The 26,598-nt window shown below is 41.2% G+C and overlaps 1 protein-coding gene across 1 annotated transcript in view; it reads left to right on the top strand.

The window, feature by feature from the left end:
- PTGFRN (prostaglandin F2 receptor inhibitor) overlaps positions 1-21,318 on the top strand; it is a 115,984-nt gene extending 94,666 nt beyond the window's left edge. Inside the window, exons 7-9 of the mRNA XM_006899575.1 lie at positions 11,913-12,020; positions 19,015-19,320; positions 21,152-21,318. Coding sequence (XP_006899637.1) covers positions 11,913-12,020; positions 19,015-19,320; positions 21,152-21,318 — 581 coding nt within the window. The remainder of the gene's footprint in view (positions 1-11,912; positions 12,021-19,014; positions 19,321-21,151) is intronic.
- The last annotated feature ends 5,280 nt before the right edge of the window (positions 21,319-26,598 follow it).

The raw sequence follows: 26,598 nt of genomic DNA on the forward strand, positions 1-26,598 counted from the left end.
AAAAAGAGAAGACACAGAAAACTCAATTAAGAAATGATAGAGATAACATCACAACAGAATCAGATAAAATTAAATTGACAATATCACAATACTATGAAAAGTTGTACTCTGGTAGATTAAAAAACCTAGAGGAAATGGACAAGTTCCTTGAAACTCATGCCTTATCCAGATTGACATGGACAGATGTAGAACACTTGATCAGACCCATCACAAAAGAAGAAAGTGAACAGGTCATAAAAAAGACTTCCCCATAAGAAAAGTTCCAGACCAGATGGCTTCACAGCTCTGTTCTACCAAACATTTCAGAGAAGGTATATCACTAATGCACCTTAAATTATTTCAAAAAAATTGAAAAAGGAGGAACACTCCCAGTGTCCTATGAAGCAAGCATAAACCTAATAGCAAAACTAGGCAAAGATACCACCAAGAAAGAAAACTACAGACCAATATTTCTCATGAATATAGATGCAAAAATCCTTAAAAAATTCCTAGCCAGTAGAATCCAAAAGTACATAAAAAAGATAATTCATCATTACCGAGAGAGATTCATAACAGGTATGGAAGGAAGGTTCACACAAGAAAAACAATCAAGGTAATTCACCATATTAACAAAACAAAGCAAATAAAAAGAACCATATGATCTTAGCAATTGATGCAGAAAAAGCATTTGACAAAATCCAACACCGCTTCTTGATAAAGACACTCAGCAAAATTGGAATAGAAGGAAATGTCCTCAATTTACTGAAAAGTATATATGCAAAACTTGGAACGAATATCATTTTCAATGGAGAAAGACTAAAAGCATTTTCCTTGTGAACAGGGACCCAACAAGGATGTCCACTTCTATTCAACATTTTATTGGAGGTGCTTGCTAGGGCAGTATGAAAAAGAAGGAAATAAAAGGTATTCAGATTTGCAAAGAGATGGTTAAATTTTCACTATATGCAGATGATATGATAGTGTACACAGAAAAACCCAAGGACTCAACAAAAAAACCCTGTTAGAGCTAGTGGAAAGAAGCTGCGCTGCAGTCTCAAAGTCAGATGGTTCAAATCCACCAGATGGTGGATTAGCAATAGGCACACACATAAAAAAGGAAGAAGGAAGGGTATTCTCCTCCTGTGCCAGTCAGATCCGATTTGACAGTACACAAGAAGGGGGGGGGAAAACTGCTAGAGCTAGTAGACTAATTAAGTAAAGAGGCAGGATATAAGATCAATATCTAAAAATCAGTGGGATTTCTCTACAGTAACAAGAGAACTCATCGAAAGAAATAAGGAAAGTAGTACCATTTATAATTTCCAACCACAAATTGAGATAGTTGGGAGTGAACCTAACTAGAGACACAGAAGACCTATAAAAAGAAAACTACAGAACATTTCTGCAAGACACAATAATAAAAGACCTAAAAAATGGAAAAATGTGCCCTGTTTATGGATAGTAAAATTAAGTTTTGTGACAGTGACAATCCTACTGAAACAATCTACCTATATGTTTGACGCAATCCCAGTCCAGATACCAGATTCATTTTTCAAGGAGATTGAAAGGGAAATTGTCGAGTTTTATGAAGAGGAAAAATATGCCAAATCAACAAAGCACTCCTGAAAAACAAAAATTAAGTGGAAGACATAGCACTTCTTGACCTCTATACATAGTACACAGCAGTAGTAAACAAAACAGCATAGTATAATGATGGGCACATAGATTAGTGAAACAGAATTGAGAACCCAGAAATAGACCCAGCTATCTATGGCCAACTGATATTCAACAAGGAAATGAAACTTATCACATGAGGAAATGATAACTTCTTCAACAGATGGTATTGGCAAAACTGCAGAAAGCTGAAACAAGACCTACATCTCACCCCATACACAAAAATCAACTCAAGGTGGATCAGAGAACTGGGAGTAAAGGCCAAAACCATAAAGTTCAGCAGAGACAAACTGATATCAAGTTTAGATGGCCTAGTGTGTGGAATAAAGAGACTGCCAAATACAGGCAAAAATGCACAATCTGGAGAGGCTAAAACTCATGAATGAGACTTTCTAAAGATTAAATCCCTGTGCACATCAAAAACTTTTTCCAGAAGGGTGAAAAGAACCTACTAACTGTAAACATATTTGGCAATACCATTTCAGAGAAGGTTCCCATATAAAAAGTTTACAAAATCCTACAGGGCCTCCATAAAAAAAAGACTAATCACACAATCAGAGTATATGCAAAAGACATGGAAAGACTTCACAGAGGAAGATACTCAGGTGGCCAACAAGCACATGAAATGCTCAGAAGAAGCACTAACAATAAGAGATACCATCTCACTCCAGTAGCAGTGACAAAGTTTTACAGGACTGTAGTTATAAATGTTGGAAAAGATGTGATGAGATAGGAACTCTTGTTCGTGAGATTGTAAAATGGTACAGCCACTCTGGAAAGTAGTTTGGTGTTTCCTCAGAAAGCTGAACATAGAAATTCCTTATGACCCAACTATTCCACTGCTTGGAATAAACCCCAAGAGAATGAGAACTGAGGCACAAACATAATCTGTACACCAATGTTCATAGAACAATTACTCATTATTGCAAGAATACGTAAGCAGGCCAGATGCCCAACCACAGTCAAATAGATTAAGAAATTATGGTACATTCCAATGATGGAATTCTAGGCAGCACACAGGAACAATGATTTTGTAAATTGCTACCTAACTTGGGAGAGTCTAGAGAACATTATAGTAAGGAAACGAACTCAATGCATAAGGGCAAATGCTATTTAAAACTGTTACTGTAAAACGTGTGTGACGATCGAAGAGGGAGAAAAGTGCGAGCAAAGGGGTGAGGATTCGGGGGAGGGAGGCAAATCCTAGGGTTGCACAATTTGATGGGTGGAAATGGAATGGGTAAGATCCAGTGTGAAAAGCAATGTATAAGAACTTTGTAATCCAGTTTAAAATTTTAAAAATAATAAACACAGGAGAAAAGAATAACTTTCTTTACAGTATTTTAGGTAAAGAATACTACTTTGAGGACTAAGATGTGCATGATCTAAGCCCAGGTATTTTTACTTGCCACAGATACATGCAAAAACTGGACAATGAATAAGGAAGATCAAGAATTAATGCATCTGAATTATAAGATTGACAGAAAATGAATAGACTGCCAATTGGATGAACTAATCAGTCATAGAAGCATGATCAGAATGCTACTTAGAATTAGAATGGCAGTAATTCCTCTCACACACTTTGGACATGTTTCTAGGAGGGGACCAGTCTCTGGAGAAGGTTGTCATGCTTGGCCAATTAAAGGATCAATGAAAAAACACTTTCAACATGATGAATTGATAGAGTGATGGCAGCAATAGGTTCGAACATACCAATGACTGTAAAGATGGCACAAGATTGTGCAGTGTTTTATTCTATTGAACATTAGGTTGCCATGTCACTGAACTGAGTAGACAGCACCTAACATCATCAGCATAAACTCACTGTCCCCAAAGTTTGCTGTCTAATTAACTCCTGTTTCTTTGATTTTGTATAGATAGTTCTTAAAAGAATTCAGGGGTTAACATGATCGAATGGATTGAGTAATTACGGTATATTCACATGATAGAATACTATGCAGCATGCAGGAGCAGTGGTTTTGTAAATCACTACCTAACATGGGAGGGACTGGAGAGCATTATGCTAAGTGAACTAACTCAGTCCCATAAGGACAAATACTGTAGAAGACCATTATTGTAGAACATGTATGAGGATCCAAGGGGGAGGATGGATGAGTGGGGTAGGGGCAATTAATTATGGGGTCACACAATTTGATGGGTAGAAGAAAGTGTGGGTAAAGGAAATGGGAAAGATCCAGTGTGAAAAGCAGTATGTGTACAAACTTTCTAAGTAAACCACTATAAAAGAAAAATTTCATTTAAAAAAAAATACCTAAATAAGTGTAATTATTTTGTGCCCTTGAGTCACTTGCAACTCATAGCAATCCTATGTGCAAAAGCTCTGAACTCTGCTCTATCTTGTGCTAACCTTATTGTCTCAGACACAACTACCCCCAATTACTAAATCCATCTCATTGAAGATTTTCCCATCTTGTGCTGTCCTTCCACCCTCCCAAGCATGATATCCCTCTCCAAGGACTGGTCCCACCTTGCAGCATGTCCAAAATATGTCAGACGAAGCTTCAAAATCCTTGCCTCCAAGGAGCAACGTGGTTTCACCCTCTCTAGAATGAATTTGTTTGTTCTAGCAGTCCATGGTATATTCAGTACTTCAGTACCATAGCTCAAAGGATCAGTTCTCCCTCTATCATGCCTAGACATTGTCTAGCTTTCTGACACATAACAAGGAATGGGAGACTATGACCTGCATCAGCAGCACCCTGGTCTCCAGACTGACATCGTTGCTTTTCAATACTCAGGAAAGGTCCCTGACGGCAGACTTTATCAATACAATTTGTCTTTTAATTTCCTGGCTGCTGGTACCAAGACTGTTGATTATGAAGCCAAGCAAACTGAAGCTGTTAACAATCTCAGTGTCTTCACTGTTTCATCAGGATACTGCCAGTTATCCCAGTGGTGAAAATCTTTATTTTCTTGATATTGAGCTTCAATCCATATTGAAGGCTACAGTCCTTGACCTTCTCCAGAAAGCACTTTAGGTTCTCCTCAGTTTCAACAAGCAGGGTGTGTCATCTGCATGATGCAGATTGCTGATGAGTCTTCCTCCAATCCTGATGCCACATTCCTCCTCATAGACCCCATCCTCCCTGGATGATCTGTCCTGCATATAGATTGAAAAGGTATGGAGATAAGATACATCCCTGCCACCCAGCCTTACCAATTTTGAACCATTCACTGTTTCCTTGCTCTGTTCTGATGAGTGCCTCCTGGTCCAATTACAGGTTTCACACAAGCACAATCAAGTGTTCTGGGATTTCCATTCTTCTCAGAGTTAGCCACAGCTTGTTGTGATCCACACAGTTAAATGACTGCACAGTCAGTGAAACACTGAAAGACATTCCTCTGATACTCTCTGTCTTCAGCCAAGATCCGTCTAACATTAGTTATAATATCCCTAGTACCATAGCATCTTCTAATCCCAGCCTGCACTTCTGGTAGTTCTCTATTGATGTGCTATTCCAGTAGATTTTGGATAATTTTCAGCAGAATCTTGCTTGCATGTGATATTAATGATACTGTTTGATAATTTCTGCACTCTGTTGGGTCACCTTTCTTTGAAATGGAAAGAAACATGGAACTCTTCTAGTTGGCCAGGTGGTTGTCCACCAGATTTCTTGGCACAACTTAGTGATCACATCCTGGGCAGCGTCTGTTTGTTGAAATTGAAATATGTCAATTGGTATGTCATCAATTCCTGCGGCCTTGTTTTTTGCCAGTTTTTTCAGAGAAACTTGAATTTTTCCTTTCATCACCACAAGCTCTTGCCTCATAAATTGTTTCATGAAATTCTTCAATGTCTGCCAATTCCTTTTGGTACAGTGACTCTCTAGTACTCCTTCCATGTTCTTTTAATATTTCCTGGATAATGTAATATTCTGCCCAAATCATCCTTAAGTATTGCTTAATACTTAAGGCTTGAATTTGTTCTTCAGTTCCTTGAACATAAGAAATGCCAAGCAAGTTTCGCCCTTTTGATTTTCTGACTGCAGCTCTTTGCACATTTCCTTATAATACTTTTGTCTTCCCGCCCTGCCCTTTGAAATCTTCTGTTTGGCTCCTAAATTTCTTGATTTCTTCCCTTTGCTTTGACTTTCTGCATTATAGAATCTCAGCTGATAACCTTCTTGGTCTTTTCTTTCTCTGTCTTTAATGACCTTTTGTGTTCTTCATGGATGAAATTCTTGATATCCTCCCACAACTCATATGGTCTTTGCTCATTAGTGTTCAAGGCCTCTAACCTGTTCCTGAGATGGCTTTGAAATTCAAGTGGGATAGATCAAAGTAAAATTATGGGTCCTGTGGATTTGATTTAATTTTCTTAGCTTCAACTTGTTGAACTTGCATGCGAGTAGTTGATAGTCTATTCCACAATCAGCAGCTGACCGTATTCACAGATGATATTGAGCTTCTCCTGTCATTCTTTCTGAAGATGTAATTGATCTGATTCCTGTTCATATATCGTCAGGTGAAATCCATGTGTACAGCCTGCATTTATGTTTCTTATAATAAGTATTTGCAATTAATAAATTGTTGATTGTAAAGAATTTTATCATTCTGTCTCCAGCTTCATATTTTCCAACTGCTGATCCTGTTCCCAACTTTTGCATTCCAGTCACACATTATTATTAATGTATCTTAATTGCATATTCAATCAATTTCTGACTGCAAATGTTGATAGACATCTTTTAGTTCCTCCTCTTTGGCTCTAGTTGTTGGTGCATATATTTGAATGATAGTGGTATTCACTGGACTTTTTTGTATGCGTATGAATATTTTCCTGTTACTCACAATACTGTATTTCAAAATGGATCTAGAAATGATTTTTTTTTTCTAGAAAAGCTACCCCATTTTTTTTCTCACCTTTCATCTCTGGTTTAGTAGATCATATGATCCCATGGCAGTGCATCTCATTTTGCCAGTTCCTAGTATGTCAATATTTATGCATTCCATTTCTTTCTTAACAATGTCCAATTTTCCTACATTTATGCTTCTCACGTTCCATGTTTCATTCAGTAGTGTCTGCATACAACTGTTCCTCCTCCTTTGTATTTCCATATTTGAGGGCTCATCCTCACTTGCCATATCTACAAGTCTAAGTGTGCTAAGGCATCCCTAGGAATTTTTAAAATACAGGATTATGAATCGGCTACCAGATAGTTTTATTCTGCAAACTAAGTATCTTTTCTTTATTTACTGAATTGCATTAGCTAGCATCCCAAGTGCACTGTTGAATAGAAGTGATGTGTGTGTCTTTGTCTTGTTCTCAATCTTTGTGGGGCAACCATGCAGTGTTACACATTTAAATATGATGTTAGCTTTGGATTTTTTCATAGGTGCCCTTCCACTAGTTGAGGAAATTTCCCTCCATTCTTAGTTTATTGAATGTTTTTGTCTTGAGAAGGTACTGGAGCTTGTCAAATGGTATTTCTGTGTCTGTGGAGATTGGAGATGAGCCTGTGGGTTTATCCCTTTTGCTCTCTGTAAATAAGCAGGCATCCATAGGAGTCAGTTCTGTCTTGTTTTACATTTGTTATTTGATGCTTTTAAACTCTTATGTGGAAAGAGGGAGACATAAACTCTTTTATATGTATTTCTCAGTGAGAAATAAGTGTTGAGTCTATTTCTCAATTCTTTAAAGTCTAAGCATAACAGATAAAATCACTGTAACTTCCAGGTTGAATAGACTGCCTAGGGTTTTTATTTTATTTAATCCACAAAGTTATCACTGCCTGTTCACATTTTAATTAGAAGCTACCATCAGATCTAGTGGCCAGCACAATGCTAGGCCTCTGAGTCATCTTTCAGTAAGCCCTGGTTTAAAATTGAAGACCTTTCATTTCCCAGAAATCAGTAGCTCACCTTAAGACACACATATAACAAAAAGATCCTCCCAAGTTGTGACTTTCCTGTCTGTCCCCCACTTGAGGGCACTTTTCTCTTGTTGTTGAGGCTATTTCCCAAGAGACCCTTCGGAGTCGTGGCTTCCTGACTTAAAGTGTCAGGGTAGAAAGCATGGTAAATGTGATAAATATTATTTGGGCCTTTTAAAAGAATAACTAGAAAGTTTTTCCTCCATAAAATAGAAAAATTTAAAATACAGGCAAGTAAAATGTTGGAAAAGAGAATCACCCATAATCTTAGCATCCAGAGATGGTTTATTTGTGTTGTTAATTTTCCTAGAATTTTTCCCTTGCATGTTTTCTTCATTACTTTGAAATCAGGCTGTGCATACAATTTTATGATGTGTTTTTCCTCCTTTTTAATGTTATTTCCCCCTGATACAGTAATGTCTAGGTAAATAAATAGCAACTTTAACACTCTGTGTACCAGAATTTGGTGAACCGTTTACCCTTTTGATGGACATGGAGATGACCTGCAATTTTTGCTTTCAAGAAAACACTGCCATTAACAGCTTTTTTAGGATTAGGGTTGGAACGTGATTTGTGTCTGTGTTTAAAAGCTATATTTTGTATTTAAAAGTTAAATGCATCATGCACTCACCACAGACTAGGAGTGGAGTGACCCCTAGTGAGCCTGGTAGTTAACTTGAATGCTATGCCATAGTCTGTTATCTGGGAAGCTAATCAGACAAATCCTCTCATTAAAACAGCATTACTACAGAAATGGACCATAATGAAAATTTTTCTAAGCCTGGGATACTGACCCATATTAACAGTGAGCTGTTGATTTCATTAGGAGGAAATGCACCACTATGAATAGCCCGCCACAATGAAGGGCTTTTACCCCAGACCCTGTCCGTATTGTGAGCCACAGCACAAATGCTCTGTTGATCCCCACAGGCATGGCCAATAGGGGATATGAGAACCATAAGTGCTGACCTAGGAGGCATTTGGGGTTTTGTTTGAAAATACAAAGAAGAGAAAGTAAAATATGTCCAAATTAGATATCTTTCTTTGCTATTTCAAATTCAGTGAATTAAAACATAAATCCTTTATAAGATGTTCTTTGTGTCAATATTGGCATTTTGAGTTCTCTAAGAAGGGACCTGGACACTTTAAGGAATCACATGAGTCTAGCTCTTATTTTTTCCTACCATATAATTCCTAATCCCAGAAGGAAAAGGTAGTGAGGAATCTCCTTTACCTTCAGTGGTTGCCACTAACCTGTACTCAGAAGTGGCTACATATGGCACAAAGTACTCCCAGTCACCAGAGCCACTGGCATCGTTACTGCTATGCAGAGTGCTAAGGACCTATGAGAGCCACTGCAGAGAGTGATGGAAAGGATTGTGTGCAGTAGTAGAGTCCCCTTGTCCTCTTTGCTTTCATCTTCCCTCATTCTCCAGTACTGCTGTTCTGTAGTATTCTCTGTCCCTAGGGAGTTAAGACGTGTGTGTGTGTGTGTGTGTGTGTGTGTGTGTGTGTGTGTGTGTCTCTCACTGCTCATTGTCTACTCAGAACCCATAGCAGCACTGACCCCTGCTGCCTAAACCTCTTCTGTTCCCTGTTCTACTGCTGTCCTTCTCTTTTATCTTTCACTTCCCTGCCCCACCCCAAATACAAATTCTATATAACTTGGTGTTAAGGAAGCAATCTGAGACTACTGGGTACTTTCCAAATGAGAAATAGATTAGGTACCATTAACTGGACGATGACTCAGTTACCTTGTGAACAGCAGATCTGAACCTTACTCTAGCCATCCTCAGGATTGCAAGGATTTGAGCCCAAGGTTTCATTAACTGTGTCAGTCCATCTTATTGAGGGTATGCCTCTGTATGTCTGATCCCATGCCTTTCTTACCGTGATGTCTTTTTCTTCCTGACCCCATGACATTCTTACCATGATGTCTTTTTCTTCCTGACACCATGCCCAAAGTATGTGAGATGACATTTCACCATCTCTGCTTCTAAGGAGCACCCTGGATGCACTTCCTCAAGAGAGACTTGTTTGTTCTTTTGATAGTCCATGAGATACTCAGTACTCTTCTCCAACACAAAATTTCAAAGGCATCAGTTTTTCTGCTGTCATCTTTATTCATTATTCAACTTTCAGGCACAGTTCTAAGAAGTCCTCTTATCAGATGAAAATACAGACTTCATTTCTTTGTCTCTTGTGGTTGCTTACATGACCTTTTTTATTTTTTCTCATATTCATTTTATCTGGATCTCTAAGTGTAGGTTAAGGTGTTTTTTGCTTCCTGAAAATCTGATTAAGATGGTAATAATAACAACCATATTCTTCATTTTTTAATCAGTGTCCGGGACAATCTCTCTTGTTTTTCCAGGAAACCCAGAGGGAATCACATAGTGTTTTTTTTTTTTCTTTTCTTTTTGGTAGCCTGTTCCTAGGGACTAGAGACTGTGCTAAGGTAAGCACAGAGTTCTTAGGGACCATTTGGGCTTAAAACATGACTATCCTACCTAAAACGGAGTCATATTGTTGTTCATAGATGTTATTGTTTCCGAGTGCTGGTGCCCTCTTGTGTGCAGAATAGAATTGCTTCATAGATATTGCAAGACTTTTTTCATTAGATACCTTTGGAAGCCTATTTTCCAAGATGACTTTGAGTTCTAATACCAACATCTCATTTAGTAGCTGGTTTAGAGTCCAGAAGCAGGAGCGGCATCTACTTCCAAAATAGCTTGCCTCCAGAAACTCTATAAATGTAGAGAAACAATGAAAGTTATACAGGTGTTCACATCTTTCATTCATAGGGTCACTATAGTCTTATATGACGCGACGACACTTAACAATAACAACAACATGACTGTTTAAACCAAGGAATAGGAGGAAGAGAATGGAATATCTAGCTCCTTTGCCAAAAGAGGAAGATGACCATATTGTTGTTAGGTACCATCAAGTCAACCGTAACTCATAGTGACCCAATGAACAACCTTAGCATGCTCTTCTAGCCTTGAGAAAAGGAAAGGAAGTTCTGTGTTAAAGTCAACTGGATATTAGAGTGTGAAGTATCTCAGGGTGGCATACAGGACAAATTCTGTCTGGATAGTTTTTTAAAAGGAATATCTGGGATGCTTCACTCTTCCTGGGCATATTGGAGCGGTGCCGTCAGTGTTCACACTGTACTTTATAGAAACAGTTGGCTGTTCCTGGCATGACTATGTCCTTACTGGATTTCAACCTCTTAGCAGGAACCCTCTCCCCTTTCACTCCGTTAGAACAATAACCATTACTGGTTCTGTCCTGATTCTTCTGAATCTCCACACTACCTTGACCTAGAAATGAACTCCCTTAAATCAGAAACAATGCACGTTGTACTGGGAAGTATATTAGGTCAAGCAGGAACTTCAGATGAGTCTGTGGTTGCCACCACAGGAGAGGTAAAGGAAAAAGAATTCTTTGAGAAGTGTTCTGTTTGGGTTATAATGTTGGGATGGAACTCAGTTGGGTGCTACATCTCAACATCAAGAAAACAAAAATTATCACCACTGGGTCAAAGCAACATCATGATAGATGGAGAAAAGATTGAAATGGTCAATTATTTCATTTTACTTGGATCCATAGTCAACACCCTTGCTACCAACAGTCATGAGATCAGAAGATGTACTGTACTGGGAAAGTCCACTGTCAGAGACCTCTCCAAAATACTGAGGAGCAATGAGGTCTGTTTGAAGACTAAGGTGTGCCTGATTCAGGCCATGGTCTTTTCAGTTATTTGCTATGCATCTGAGACCTGGACAGTAAGTAAAGATGACAGAAGAAAATTGATGCCTTGGATCTGTGGTGTTAGAAAAGAGTACTAAATATCCTAGGGACTGCCAAAAGGACAAATAGATATGTCTTGGGGAAGGTATAGCCAGAGTGCTTGATGGAGGCAAAGATGGCAAAGCTTCATCTCTCATACTTATCATGTTGGTAAGAGAGACCATTCCTTGGAAAAGGACATCATGCTACCAAAGGTAGAGGGTCATTGAAAGGTAGGAAGACCCTTAATGAGAGAGACTGACACAGTGATTGCAACAATGGGCATAAGTGTGTCAGAGATGATGAGACTAGCACAGGATATTACAGGTTCAGAACTAACTGTCGTTTATATGGTTACTATGAGTCTTACCAGCATCTAAGAACAACAACAATGCTTAAGTCTCTTTCAATAGAAGAAAACCAAACTGTAAAATACCTTTTATTTTATGAGTTTTTAGACCCATTCCATTTCCCATTTCCAGCCACATTTAGAGATCTGTTAAAGAGTGTCGGGAATGTATTGTTTTGTAAAAATGTGAAAGAGAATAATGAGGCAACATGTCTTTCTTCCAGGTCCTGTATTTAATGCTTCCGTGCACTCGGCCACACCGTCAGTCACCCGGGGGGATCTGATCAAATTGTTCTGTATCATCACAATTGAAGGTACAGCACTGGATCCAGGTACTTCCCTTCAGTCTTTTTCTTTTCCCGTATTGCTTTGTCATCCCCATGGTATTATACAGATTCAGAAGATGGGGTTGGGTTGTCTCCTTTATTTCCAAACTGCCTCGCTCAGTGCTTTGTACTCTGTGTGTAGGTTAATAAACACTTGTAAAATGGATGCATCTATTTCTCTCTTAGGCAATTTGTAAACACGTTCAAACGTTTGAGTCTGAATTATCAGGGCGATCAGTGAACTATCTTGGGGCTAATTCAAGCTAGTTTGAAATCTGTTGGCAGAGCTAGCTCCTTCACTTTGTCTTTCATATAATGTCAAGCTGATTCTATGAACAGGTACTAATCTAGATTCAAGGAAGAGATGACTCAACAAAACAGCTAAAGTCTGCACTCATGGAGTTTATAAACTAGTTAGAATAGCTGAAATGTAAATTGGTGTGTACTATAAAATAACAGATAGTAGTATATACTGTTAAGAAATACAAAGCAAAGCAAAGGAGTAACAACTGACCAAGAGGGGGCTATTGCAGTTAAAATTTTTAGAAATTTTCTTGGCGAAAATTATTAACATTGCCAATAGCGTGTGTAAAAGTTGTGGGGACATTGGTCACCTTTACTGCTTGGCCTCCTTCAGTGACCAATTGATTAATACCTTACTCTCAATCTTGGTCTCTCAGGGCCTAAACGAGGACATTAAGTGCATATATCATGCCTCTGTTGAACAGGACTAGACCCTCCTCTACTCTTCCCTGCCCTGTGGAGGGCCCACCTTGACCTCTGTGGTTTGCTCTTTTTGCTTTTGTCTGCCTTAATCATGGGTCCTTTTCTTACTATCCCACTCCATTATAGGCATAACCAGCGCTTCTCACAATATGCACCTTGAAATAACCGAATTGTGCAGGGCTAGCAAAGTTCTTTGTAGAGACTGCTGAAAGTACGATGTTAGGAAGGACCCCCAAAGTCAGATTTTATTCTCTATTAAAAGGTAGATTTTAAAGTAGTCTGTGGTGATGATAGTAAGCATTATGAGTGGCTCCAGAGCCTTGAAGGTCAGCACCTGAGGGCCAGCTCTATTTGAAGGTCACAAGGGAGGACAAGTAGTTAAGGGGTCAGCATACCTTTTGTGTAAAGGTTGTATTTTGGGCCTTGTGAGCCATAAGATCTTTGTAACAGCAACTTAATTCTGCCATTTTAGGGAGAGAAAAAAAAACTGTTGTTGTTGTTGTGTACCAGTACAAAACCAAAGTTTTACAATAAAACTTTGTTTATAAAAACAAGTGGTAGGTTTGATTTGATCTGCAGACTGTTAATAACCCAGAACATGTTGGCTGATCTCAATTGGCTTTCTTCAAGAGTTGACTGTATATGAAATTTTGCTATTTGCAACACTTTTGGGTTATCTCTGACTCATAATGACATAGCAGAATGAATGTTGTCTGATCCAGTGACATCTTCACAATCAGTATACTTGGGTCCATTTTTGTGGTCACTGCATATTTTTAATGTCTTTAAGCACATAGCATTTATCTTCCAGCCCTATGTAAGACAGAACTTTGTGTGATCCACAAGCTTTTCTTTAGCCGGGAAATAGGGATAGGTGTGTTGGAGTCAGTGAGACTGGCTTAAGAGAGGGCCAGCTTCAGAGCTATTGTACATAGGGCCACTATGAGTTACAGGTGACTCGATTGCACATAACAACAACAAATCTTCAGCAATAAGTTGCCAGTCCTTTCCTTCTATTCTGCCAGGTTGTCACACTGGTGTTTCAAATACCAGTAGTAGGTGTACAGGTTTCAGCAGAACTTCCAGGCTAAGACAGACTAAGAAGAGTAGGAAGATGAATTTGAGGATAGGGAAAAGGCTAAAAGTTAGTGAGAAAATATAAGGAAAGAGATTTTTTTTAAAAAAAAATAGATCCAAACACATTTAGTCAGTTAGATACATTGATGAAAGTAAGCAGAGTATCTTAGTCATGAATGAGCTACAAATACTATATTTGAGGACTGAGGACCCCCAAGGGCATTCAGAAGGGACAATGAAGGCACAAGTAGATGACACTGCTGGGGAAAGGGGAGGAAAATCTATTTCAAAAGTTAGAATAATATTATATCATTTTTATCCTTAAAGCTCATTTATTAGATATACAAAAACAAATCCTTTAAGTGTTCTTTCTCCAAAAATAAATCCTTTAAGTGCTTTTTCTCTATAAATTAATGGGTCAACAGTTGTGCCCTTAATATAAGAAATCTTTTCCTTCAGAGTAATTGGCAAATGCTATAGGTAGCTGTTATCTTGCAGATCACAATTTTTCAGAACTTTGCCCTCTTGGACTGTGCAGGTGGAAGAGCCTAAATAATTAAGTACTAATTGTAAATCTGTTTTCCCTCTTGCATCCCATGGGCTGTGAGGGAATTCTGTTTTGAAAGAACATGTTGCATGAGTGGGCCAAGTGCCAGGGTACTGCTGAGCCAAGATAGGCTCCCCTTTGAGAGGAGGTGTCAGGTTCTATAAAAGCCACACCGGAGACAAGTGTGCAAGTGATTAATTGAGGGCAAGCTCTCAGGAGAAAAGGGTGAGGGAGTGAGGAGACCAGGAATAGCCAAGGAAGAAGTCAGTGAGAGATATGAGTTCAAATCAAGTCTAACTCCCCACAGGGAGCTCAGAATATGAGTAAATACCACAAAGTCAGTGCCTCCTTCTGGCAGGATGGAGTGAGGGTGGATTTCATGTCCCAGAGTTAGTCAGGTGTTGCCTACAGGCTGAGTGAGTGGAGGAGTAAGAGGGTCTGTACTCACTAGGAGATGATTTCTGTAGCAAAGGCCATAGCCTGCAGATTGAGTGAGTGTGGAGTGTAGGTGTCTTGTTCCTTTTGGGAGATGGCTCCTGTAGCTAAGGGCAGTCGTCTAGGGAATAAGGAACAGGTGTGAGAGCTTTCCCAGCCAATACCTGCAACAGTGGGGACTTGGTGCACCAGCTGGTATTGGGTGAGACACCAAACTTGTCTGCTGCAAGAGGTAATGCCCTTCCTGTTAGCAGCATCTGTCTGACAGCAGGCCCGTATATGGAGCTGTGGAGATGGTGATTTTCATGTCAGCCAACATTTTTGGAACTTTTATAATATCCAACAGCTGTTTTAGAATTCTAAGCATTTTATGGACTCTGGTGAAATAGTCCATAGGGAATTGTACTGTTAATCTAAAGACAGCTGATTAAAATCCACTTGGGAGGGGGGAAAAATAGATATAGATATAGATATAGATATAGATATAGATATAGATATAGATATAGATATGACAGACGGAAGTCCAATTTGCTACTTGGAAGCAAGGCTTCTGCATCTCTGTCTCACATACTTTGGGTATATTGTCAGGAGTGACCAGTCCTTCAGGCTTGGAAGGGTAAGAGTAAAGAAAACAATAAAGAAAACTCTGGATGAAGAGGAGATGGATTGACACAGTGACTGTGACAATGGGGCCAGGTGTGTCAGAGACGGTGAGGTTGGCTAAAGATAGGGCAAGGTTCAAAGCCATTTTTTCATAGGGTCACTGGAGGTTATAGATGTCATAAAGTAGCCTCATAGAGCCACTGCATTGATGCTTGCTTGGCATGCAGGGGACTGGTGAATGACCAGTGACAGCCTCAGTTTTAGATTAAGGGCAGAGGCTAATCCTGGCCATCATGATCTGGGCCAAAGCTCTGAATGGTAGATTTTAAAGGAGATGTAGCCAGGACTACCCATGCAGAACTGGAGGATATTCACATGAGAGCCTGGTGCAAGGACCCATTGAACAGCATACACCCTTCCCCCACTGCACTCAGGCCTACTCGATGTGGACAAGGAACTCCTGCATCCGACAAAGCCACCAAGGGCATTTTTAAATGATTGTTGAAGGGATGACACAGAGGTATCTCTATTAAAAATACAGTGAGGGCAGGAGAGAGAGGGGATCTGGGGATGGTAAAAGGGGCAGCACTTGGGCCACTCTGGCTCTGAATGAGTCCTTCCTCAGCAGGTGGCAGTGGGGTCCAAGCCCTTCTGAGTTTATACTGGGAAACAGGGAGGCAAGTACGTCAGCAAGGGCTGCATAGGAAGTGAGTGGGGTGAAGCAGTGATTTGATAAGATCATCTATTTTTACATAACATCACTTTTTGTCTGACAACTTAAACATATTGATAAGTGAGACGTGGGTATGCTCAGGCCATTTTTTACTGATTCATAATAGAACTGGCTACCATTCCTGGAAGCAGGAGTGGCACCCACTTCCTAAATAACATGCCTCTGGAAACTCTATGAACTTTGATTAATGTTGATTGTTATAGAGGGGCGTCAGGCCCTCTGTTCATAGTTTTACTATGAGTCATGCTTGACTCGAAGGCAATCAACAACAACAACTATTCCTGGAGTTGCCTCAGAAGAAAGGCGTGGCTATCTGCTTCTGAATAAGTCATCCATTGGAAACCCTATGGGACAGAGTTCTCTGTCACATGCAGGGATGCAATGAGCCAGAATAGACTCAATTTTACTTTACGTCTTGTTTTACTATACAGTGTGGATCAGGAGTTAGAATCTAGGCAAAAGTAATGTAGAACACAGTTGGTATTGTTCACTGACCACCTCTAGGCATACAGGTGACAGAAGAATGGGTCAATTTGTTTTCACTGGCCATATAAGAGAGATCTGGGTACCTACCAGCTCCTACTCTCTCTGCCCTCAGCAAGTCTGTTCTCTCCACAAGAGATGCTTTTCATCCAGGTGCTCCAGTGACACCAATCAGATGTTCTGCTGTGAAGAGAAAATGATGCTGTTTTAAGCGTCACAGTAGTGAGCTGTCATTTTTGTAGTTAGTGGTAAAATTTGCCTGTGGCCCTTCGTATTTTTACAGTGAGTTGAAGAATCATTTGGGTAATTTTGTTAGAAACTCTTGCTTTTAGCTTTGCTTATATTCCTTTGTAATGATTGTGACCCTCAATTAGATTGATTGATCAGTGATTACAGCAGTGGGTTCAGCATGGAGCAGATTGTGAGGATGGTAGTACAGGATAGGGCCAGTTTCCCAGCTGTTGTTCAGAGGGTCACTATGAGTTGTAATCAGCTGGATAATACCTAACAACAAAAAACCCTGAATAGAATTTGCCTTGTAATGTCCTATTTGGAGTTATTAAGATACTTCTACTAAAGAATTTTTGTTTTACTTGTCAAAGAGAAAGGCAAACTGAGGGGGGAAGGGTGGGCAGGAAGGAAAGTGTGCAACAATGAATGAATGGAAATTATAAAAAAAAATTAAAATTCAGGGGCTGAAAAAAATTGCATTATTTGGTGTATCAGTGTACATGGAAAGCTGCCTCAAGTGACATGGGATTTAAGCAATGCTTTTGGCCTTGTACTTGGTTGGCTGCTGCCTGTGCCTCAGAGCTGACACATTTGGTATCAGATGGTACCAGTAAAGAGAAGAGGTCAAGAGCTTGGAATGTGTGTTCTGTTTCCACATTCTAAGAGAATTATCACTTGTGCCAAAGTCGTCGTCTTCGTATGCCCATATTAATTTATTTGAGACTGTTAGAACCTTAATTTTGCACAGTACTTTACGATTCAGCAGCATTACTCTCTGGGACTCTTAAACTGTATTCAATATTCTCAGCTTGACATTTTTTCTCTCTTCTTTTGAACCCAAGCACTTCTACAGGGGAGGAAAAAAGCCACAATGAACATTAAAACCTAAAGTTTTTACAGCTCTGAATTTTGTGTAATTTGTTTTATGTACATTTTGTTCTTCATGACTTTTGTGTCCTTTCAGCTTTGAGTTCTTCTGCCTGAAATATCCAGGGGCCCTGCTTTGCTTAAGAGACAGAACATACCAAGTCACTGTTTTTATTTAACTACACAGTCTGCATGATCCGTAAGAGGAAGTTTGGGGCTCTGACTCTTTCTGTGATTCTTTAGACTGGGTAGTAGACCTGGTTAGGTAAATGGCCTCTGGAGCTAGATTCCTGGTTGTTGTTAGGTATTGTTAAGTCAAAACTAACTCATAGCTGACCGTCCAGCGGGTTTTCAGAGGCTGTAAATCACATGGGAAGAAATTGCCCATCTTTCTCACAAGGAGGTGCTCATGGATTCTAACCATGTACCTCTAGATTGGCAGGATACCTCCTTACCCAGAAGATCTCTTTCTTCATCATAGAATGGGGATAATGGTTCCTTGAACATAGGGTTGTTGTGAATACTAAATGAGACCTAAAACAAAAAGAAGCCTAATGTGATAATGGGCTATATGTTGAGCTACTGACTGAAAGATCGACCACTGAAATCCACTAGCCTCTTCATGAGATAAAGATGTTGCAGTCTGCTCCCATAAAGATTCATAGCCTTAGAAACACCATCGAGAGTTAACACAAGCTGGAATCTACTCAACAGAGGTGTGTTTAGTTTCGAGAGAAGGTAAGTTGAGGAGTCCTTGGATTATAGCAACAATTAAGCATTTGGCCACTAACTCCAGAAGTACCTCAGAAGAAAAACCTGGTGATCTAGAAAATGATCATTGAAAACCATAAGCAGAGTTCTGCTCTGACACACTCAGGATCACAATGAGTCAGAATGATGACTGTCAACAGAACAGTAACTAGCAAGGCAGAAAGAGCAGTGCCAGCCCGTCGTGTTGTTGTCAGATCTGCCACTTCTGTTTTAGCTCACAGCATCCGCGTGTTTTGCAGAACAAAACTGCCTGGCCCTATGTCATCTTCACGGTTGTTGCTGTATTTAAGCCCATTTTGTAGTCACTTATTGAGGGTCTTCCTTTTATGAAGGAGCTTTCTCTTTTTCTCTGACTCTCAATTTTACCTAGCATTATGTTCTTCTCTAAAAATTAGTCCCTCCTGACAACAGCTGTTTCTCCATCCTTGCTTCTCCGGAGCCTTCTAGCTTTACTTCCTCCAACACCGAGAAACACACATTAGCTGTATTGCCCCCTGCACTTACTCACTGTGTTTGGTCATTCATAGATGACATGGCCTTTGATGTGTCCTGGTTTGCTGTGCACTCTTTCGGCATGGATAAGGACCCCGTCTTCCTGTCTTCCTTGGATCGGAAGGGGATTGTGAACACAGCCCAAAGGGACTGGAAGAGCGACCTCAGCCTGGAGCGTGTGGGCGTCCTGGAATTCTTGCTGCAAGTGCATGGCTCCGAGGACCAAGACTTTGGCAACTATTACTGTTCCGTGACTCCGTGGGTGAAGTCACCAACAGGTTCCTGGCAGAAGGAAACAGAGATCCACTCCAAGCCCATGTTTATAACTGTGAAGATGGATGGTAAGAATGACACACAGATATTTCATTCCCAGTGTTCAGAGTGCCTTCTCTCCATGCTGTGATACAACTAATGGAATCCAGGTTTCCACAGTTTGAGGAATGCACCACTGTGTGCCCTGCTTTCTCTCTAGACCTGTCCTGAGCATTTACCCAGAAAGAGCACAAAGCAGTTCTTTTTGTTCTCACAGCTTTGGCACCATTGTGAAATGATTGCCAACACTTTCTGGGAAAATGGTTGATGATGTGTCTCTTCTGTAAATTTTCTGCAGACACACTAGATAATCTCAGGTTTGGCAGAGTGTGGACAGCAAAGTTGAGAGACAGCTTTCAGGTCTTCAGATAAAAGTATGTTAAAGGAGGACTTACTGCTTTTATCCTGAATTGTTTTTGGTTCTTGGAAAACAGAGGCTCCTTTCATAAAGAGAGGGTGCACCCCAAAGTGGGAGGGTGAACTCCCTGCCATTTGGCCCACACAGGTCAAAGTTGACCTGTTCCCTGACCACCGCTGCTCCCTAAGCTTTTCAGAATGAGTACAGAAGCTTCTTGGTTAACAAGATGAATGTCTTCAGTGTAAAATGTTCAGAAAGTAGATGTTAATTTAAATCATTCCTTTAAGAAAATAAACTCTGATGCTTCCAAACATTAGTAGAAGCCTTTGAGTTTGTTTCCCTCATGATAGATAATGTCAAGGGAGACTTGAGCTGGAACCTCAGCTCTTCTACAGCTTACTACATCTGAGTCTTACTTTCCACTATAGTAAAAGGGGGATAATAATCTCTTATGGGGTGGTTGTGAAAAGTAAAATTTATTAAACATAAAATAGCTTTATGGTGCCCAGTATTCACCTAGGAGACACAGGCCATGTGGAGCTTGTGAGGGGAGATTTGGGGCTTGTGAAATTGAAATAGTGTTGGTGAATTTCTGAAGCATTATACTGTACACCACAGTTGCATCTCAGAAATTGCTTACTTAAAGTCACTCAATATGGGGAGCTCTGGTGGTCTAGTAGCAAGAAGCTGAGCTGCAATCCTGAAGGCTCATGGTTCAAATCCACCAGATTCTCTGCTGGAGAAGGAGGGGCAGTCTTCTCCTATACCAGTTATCTGATTTGATGGCACACGCACACAAATTAATACAAATAGTCACTCAATATGAAAATCTAGATTTACCAAACAAGTAAGGGAGTGTTTATCCATATTGCCAGTAATTTATTATCCTAGCCCAGCCCATTACCGTAAGTTGATTTTGACTCGTAACCCTAGAGAACAGTGTACGACTGCCCAGTAGCTGGCAAGGTTGTAATCTTTACGGAAGCCGACTGCTTTCTCTTTCTCTCATGGAGTGGCTGGTAGAGTCAAACCACCAACCTTTTGGTTGGCAGCTGAGCACTCAGCCACGAAGCCAAGAGACTCCTTTAATTTCCTATAGTGTTACTTAAAATAGCTCCCTGAGTACACTTCAGTTATTTGATGCCTGTAATTGATTTTTGCAGGTTTTTTAAAGGCTGCATCTGTCGCTGAATATGCAGTGCCCTTATCCTGACTTTTAAAAATCAATCTCCTGCCAAAACCCTAAAAAGCACGTTGACATTCAAAAGCATCAAATGAGATCTTTTTTTCTGGGTTCCCCTCACCCAAAGAACTGAGTGGGGAAACATTTGCTCATTTTTTTCAACAGCTCCTGTCTCCAGGTTCGGGCTAAGGCAGAGAAGAGGGTAAAGGAGACCAGTCCCTCAGGTCATCCAATGGGGGATGGAGGCCCCAGCTCACCCTGAGGCAGGCCATATCCACAACATCACTGACCTGGCTCCCCTTTGATCTCTCTTTCCCAGTGTTGAACGCCTTCAAGTACCCCCTGCTGATTGGCATCGGTCTCTCCACACTCATCGGGCTCTTGTCCTGCCTCATTGGCTACTGCAGCTCACACTGGTGTTGTAAGAAGGAAGTCCAGGAGACGAGGCGCGAGCGCCGCCGCCTCATGTCCATGGAGATGGACTAGGCTGGCACCCGAGAACAAGAACGATCAAGAGACATGCTAGGAGCGATTTGGGCGAGAAGAGGACAATGATCTTTTAACGTGAAGGGTGTTACACTCAAAACCAGTCCTCTCTAATCTCAGGTGGGACTTGGCGCTCTCTCTTTTCTGCATGTCAAGTACTGAGCGCGGACATGTTTACCAGCACACAGCTCTTCTTCCCACAGCACTTTCTTAAATAACAATCGAGTGTGTGTTTTCCCAGCTGCGGCTTTTTAATGGTTAACCTATGTCTAATTTTTTTCCCTCCTACTGGTTTATAGAGCCTCTGACTTCTGTGTGTTGATAACTTTGTGTTGTGAGGGGTTGCAGTGAGGAAGGGGTGAAGGTATTCAGAGTTCTTTGCATCTGGAGTGAGGGCAGGGGAACCACGTGCTCAAAGAGCTGCCCCTGCACCCCTCTGCCTGGGCTGGGACCCCACCCAGACCTGTGTTGGAAGCTCATCTGTGGCTTGGACTACCCTGCCCCACCCCTATTTTCAGGGGTTTATGTTTGAAATCTAAACATGCAGTATGTAACTTCTTATTGAGCCCAAATGCATTTGTTTTGCGCCTCTGCCCCTTTCCCCTTTCTTTCTGTTTCATGCGAGAGTGCTGAAGTGGCAGCCCTGGAACCCAGAATCTGGCTTTCCACCGAGCACCTTATCTTACCACCTTAGCCTTAAGAGTGAATACAAAGACAAACACACAGTCACCCCTGTCCAGGGCTCCGAGGTCTTTAAGGAGAAGGAAGAGGATATTAAGAATAAGGAAAGGAAGAGATCCTTATCAAATAGTCCTGAGGTTCCTCTGACTCGGAGGCCCCCAGGGAATGCAGAAAAGGGGTCTTGAGAAGTTAGATATACACAACTCGTTCCAGGAAGGGTAGTGATGTGGGGACATGTTAGGGCAAAGAAACCGCTTGTATTCCCCTCTCCTGCCCTTGCTGGGAGTCACAAGACATGGGTCACCAAGGAACTTCCAAGAGCACCCCCAGGTACCTCATGTCCTTCTTTGTGTTACTTGGGCTCCTTAACATGAAAGCAAATTGCTGCTCGCAAGACTGACTTGAAGGAATCAGAAATTGCATAGAAGAACCACGCATTTCCTATGACCTTTTCAGTCCTTCAAGTCTTTTTAAGACACCCTGCAGGGGGCCACTGAAAAAGGGTGTATTTTGTGATGTGTTTGCTTTTCTATTAGGAACATGAATGAAACCTAGCAATTTATTGTCATGTGAGCAGCCTGCAAAGTAGGTTTGAGAGCAATCTGTTCTTCCTGACTGCACCTAGAAGGAGTGGGATGGTAGGCAGAGGAGCTCTTCTGATGTGGTCCTGGCGTGTCCTGCTTTCAAAATGTTCCCTAGGGAGCCCCTAATTCTGGGGCTTCTCTCCCCCTGCACAGAGCTGGCCTTCGAGAACCACCACAGTATGATTTTCTGATATGCGCTGGTGACTCACGCCCTACATTTCAGTCCTCTGTGCACTGATTCTGGCTGAGAAGGATCCCACATTGCTCTGTCTTCCAAAGGGGAAAAAAGATTTGTTTGTTTTGAGCAATAAAGTCATGAAAAATGATGGCCATTCATGTGCGGCTCTTTGTCCCTTGGCCAGATGAGCCTCTCTCCTGGTTCACTATTTCTCCCTCCTCTCCCCTCACTCTGCCCATGATCCGTCTTGTCTTGCACATAACAGCAAGTTGCCCTCATGAAGCAGATTGCTATCAAGGTTTCTCACAATTGCCTGCTGCAGCAGCCACCATGTAGCCAGAAACTAGATTCTATGCTAGCCGGAGCAGCACCAATGCATCCCAGACTGTTGCGATGGGGACACAGCAGCACCTGTGCCTCACAGGAGGCTGAGTGCCTACAGGAAGAGAGGAAGGTCCTGGTGACACTGGATTTTCCTATTTTCTACATGCCATTTCCCAATTATGCTATTTCAAAGGAGGTGAGTCACAGATTATCGCACTGAGAGTTAAAGTGAGAACAGATACAAACAGGTGCTATTTCAATAACAGCCAATACATCTTACTTAAAAGAAGATATTACAGTGATTGTTATAGTGCAGGCCCTTCACAGTAGGGTAAAGGAGTATGTGGCTTTGGACAGGACCAGGTGACTCCCATTATAGATAACACCACAGCCTGGGTTATACCAGACATTCATTGGTGATGAAGGGGACGTACCTTTCCTTTCAAACTGATGTTGCAGTTCAAAGCTGGAATCACTTGGGGCAGCTCCACTGTAGGCCCGTTGGACCAAGAAAACTCCCAGCCACCTAGAAGAAGGGGGAGCCATCTCTGGGCATTGCTCCCAGGGTCTGGTTCTTCACAGGGAAATCAACTCACCTGGGATGTGAGTCTTCATAGAGTGAGACAGACACTCTTTCATTGTACCAAATGAGGCTCCCCACACAGTGCTCTTCTGGAAGATGTTCCAGCCAGAAGCAGTGGTATGAATGAAAGAAGGGCACAGCCACAACTTTCCCAGATTAAATTGCACTTCTTAGCATAAAGAAACTACATGTTTAGGTTTCTTTTTCCCCACCTTACCATAAAAATGTCCCCTAAAGAGCCTAAGCTATGTTCAAATAGAAGCCTCAAAATTACTTTAAATTGTTTACTTTATGATGTTTACATACGTTTTTCACTTTTCTAAGATAAAAAAGAATAAAAAATGCAAACGCTGCCATTTTTCTTAACAACTTTTCAGATTTTTCATGGGACAATGGAACTCTGACTCACCAACTGGATTTAAATCTTAATTTAGAAACTTATTTAACTATATCTCCTCTCCTCTCTCCTGCCCACATGGCTTTTCCGAGGATCCTGGGGCTGGAGGTCCCTCCTGCCCAGACCCCTGTCTATTTCCCTGGTGGCTCTTACTTCTCGCTTTGCAGACTACCTGCAGCCATGATTTCTGTCACTGACATCTGTGAGCCAAAGACTGAGCCTTTTTTGGCAAGAATAATAAGCAATACTCCACGACTTGCTACTTTCAGAAAACTTTTTTTTTTTTAAGCTTCACTGATGACAACAGAGGATGAAGGGAACTGGGATGTGGGAAAGTTCCCCTCCACTCTTTGACCAAATCCTCAGTCATGACTATTGTGTGCAGATCACTTAGGAGAAAAGAGTTGACTTTCTTTTTTAGTGTGGCACATATGGATCTGCAGAATTTTATGTAGACAAAGAAAGGGTCTTGTGTATTTTTGTCCATATCCAATGTTATATGAACTAATTGTATTGTTTTATACTGTGACCACAAATATTATGCAATGCACCATTTGGTTTTTTTATTTTATTTCATTAAAGGAAGTTCATTTTAACTTGAAGTTGTGTGAGGAATATGATATTTTTTTTAAAGAGTATCTTCTCATCTCTTTTATAGCAAAGTCTGTGACTAAATTCCAGTTGTACCTCTAGCTACCTTCTGATCCCCCTGAATCCAGTAAAACCACAAAAGATAGAAGAAATGGATTTGATAAAAGCCAAGGTTGAACTTCCCACCAAATGCAAAGGTGAAGTCTAGGATCCTGTTACTGCAGAAGAACTTTGATTCTTTTGCACAATGCTCATAATCTTACAGGTCTTCTCTCAGGAAAGCGAGACATCTCCCTCCCTGTGGAAAAGGAAACAAACACCAGGTACTGTGACCAGATCGTGCCTGGAACAGAACAGCTTTTCTGACTCATGACCCATTTTGAAGCCAAAGCAGCCCAGGAGGTATGATCCTCATAATTACACAAACAAATCCTCTTCCTGAGGCCTCTGTGTCAGCACCACCGAGCAGGAGGCAGTAATGGAAGCCTGGGGCTGCTGACCCTTGGAGCAGCTGCAGGCCTTTGCTGACCTGTCCCTGACTTTCCTGTTGGCCTCGTGTGTGTTTTGTCATTTGTATTCTTTGTCTTTCATATCCTAGGCAGGAATCTCTTCATGTTGAAAGTTTTCCATGTTGAAGGGCTGGGACCTAGTCACTAATATTCTCCAGTGATTGGCCCTGGTTCTGGCACATGGCAAGTACTTGGAGTGGTGAATGCAGTGAAGGCTCTTGCTGCTGGACCTATCATTGTGTACTTTTCAATGAACTGCGAGAGTTCTGCCCACATGAAATCCTCACGTTGTCAGAGTTGGTTTTGAGCAATGCCCTACCAGTAGCAGAGCCCTTCCTTATCTCAACTTAAATGGAAAACAAAACTTTTTTGCATACTGTGTGCTCTAGAACCTCACTAACGTGCTTGTTGATGTTGGCACACACTGTTTCCCTAGAAATATCTTTCCACTCAACCTTCTTTCCACCTTTCATAATTATTTTTCTGGTCCTAGGAAGCTGTTTCTACCCTCTAGGCTAGGTCAGGATTTGTGGAGAGAGGCTCTTGATGATCTGGAAGGACCATCCTGTGCTCCTCCGTAGACTTCTCTGGTGCACCTGACTGGCTTAGCTGTATCTGGAGGTGATGCTCACCTGAATCCTCTGTGTTCTCTTTATCCTTCAACCTGCTTATGCTAACAGTACTTGTTACTCTTTCATTGCTATTGAGTCAGAACCAACTCATAGCTGACTTTCCAGCAGGTTTTTGTAGGCTATAAATCACACAGGAGGAGATTGTCCATCTTTCTCCCAAGGCACAGCTAGTGGATTTGAACTGCCCGCCTTTGGTTTGGCAGCATAAATCCTTTGTTTGTTATTGTTGTTCTGTTTCATTAAGTCGCCTGTGACTCATAGCGACCATATCTACAAGAGCCCTAAACCTTGCTCTAACCTTTGCCAATCTCACTATCAGTAACACACCTACCTCAATTACCCCAGTCACTGAATCAGTCCACCTCATAGAGAGTCTTCCTCTCCTGTCCCTCCACCCTCCCAAGCATGATGTCCTTCTCCAAGGTCTGGTCCCTGCTTGCAGCATGTCCAAATTAAGTCAGACGAAGCTTCAGAATCCTTGCCTTCAAGGAGCAGCTTGGTTTAACACTCTCCTGGATGAACCTGTTTGTTTTCTTAGCAGTCCGGGGTATATTCAGTACTCTTCTCCAACACCATAGCTCACACATCGACTCTGAAAAGAATGGGAATCCCAGAACATTTGATTGTGCTAATGTGAAACCTATACTTGGACCAGGAGGCAGTCATCAGAACAGAGCAAGGGAACACTGCATGGTTCAAAATTGGGAAGGGCATACGCCAGGGATGCGTGCTAGCTCCTTACCTTTTCAACCTGTATGCAGAACAGATTATCCGGGAGGCTGGGCTCTATGAGGAGAAATG

This window comes from Elephantulus edwardii, unplaced genomic scaffold (assembly GCF_000299155.1).
Source record: "Elephantulus edwardii isolate Elephantulus edwardi_28Jun2011 unplaced genomic scaffold, EleEdw1.0 scaffold00262, whole genome shotgun sequence".
Lineage (NCBI taxonomy): Eukaryota > Metazoa > Chordata > Mammalia > Macroscelidea > Macroscelididae > Elephantulus > Elephantulus edwardii.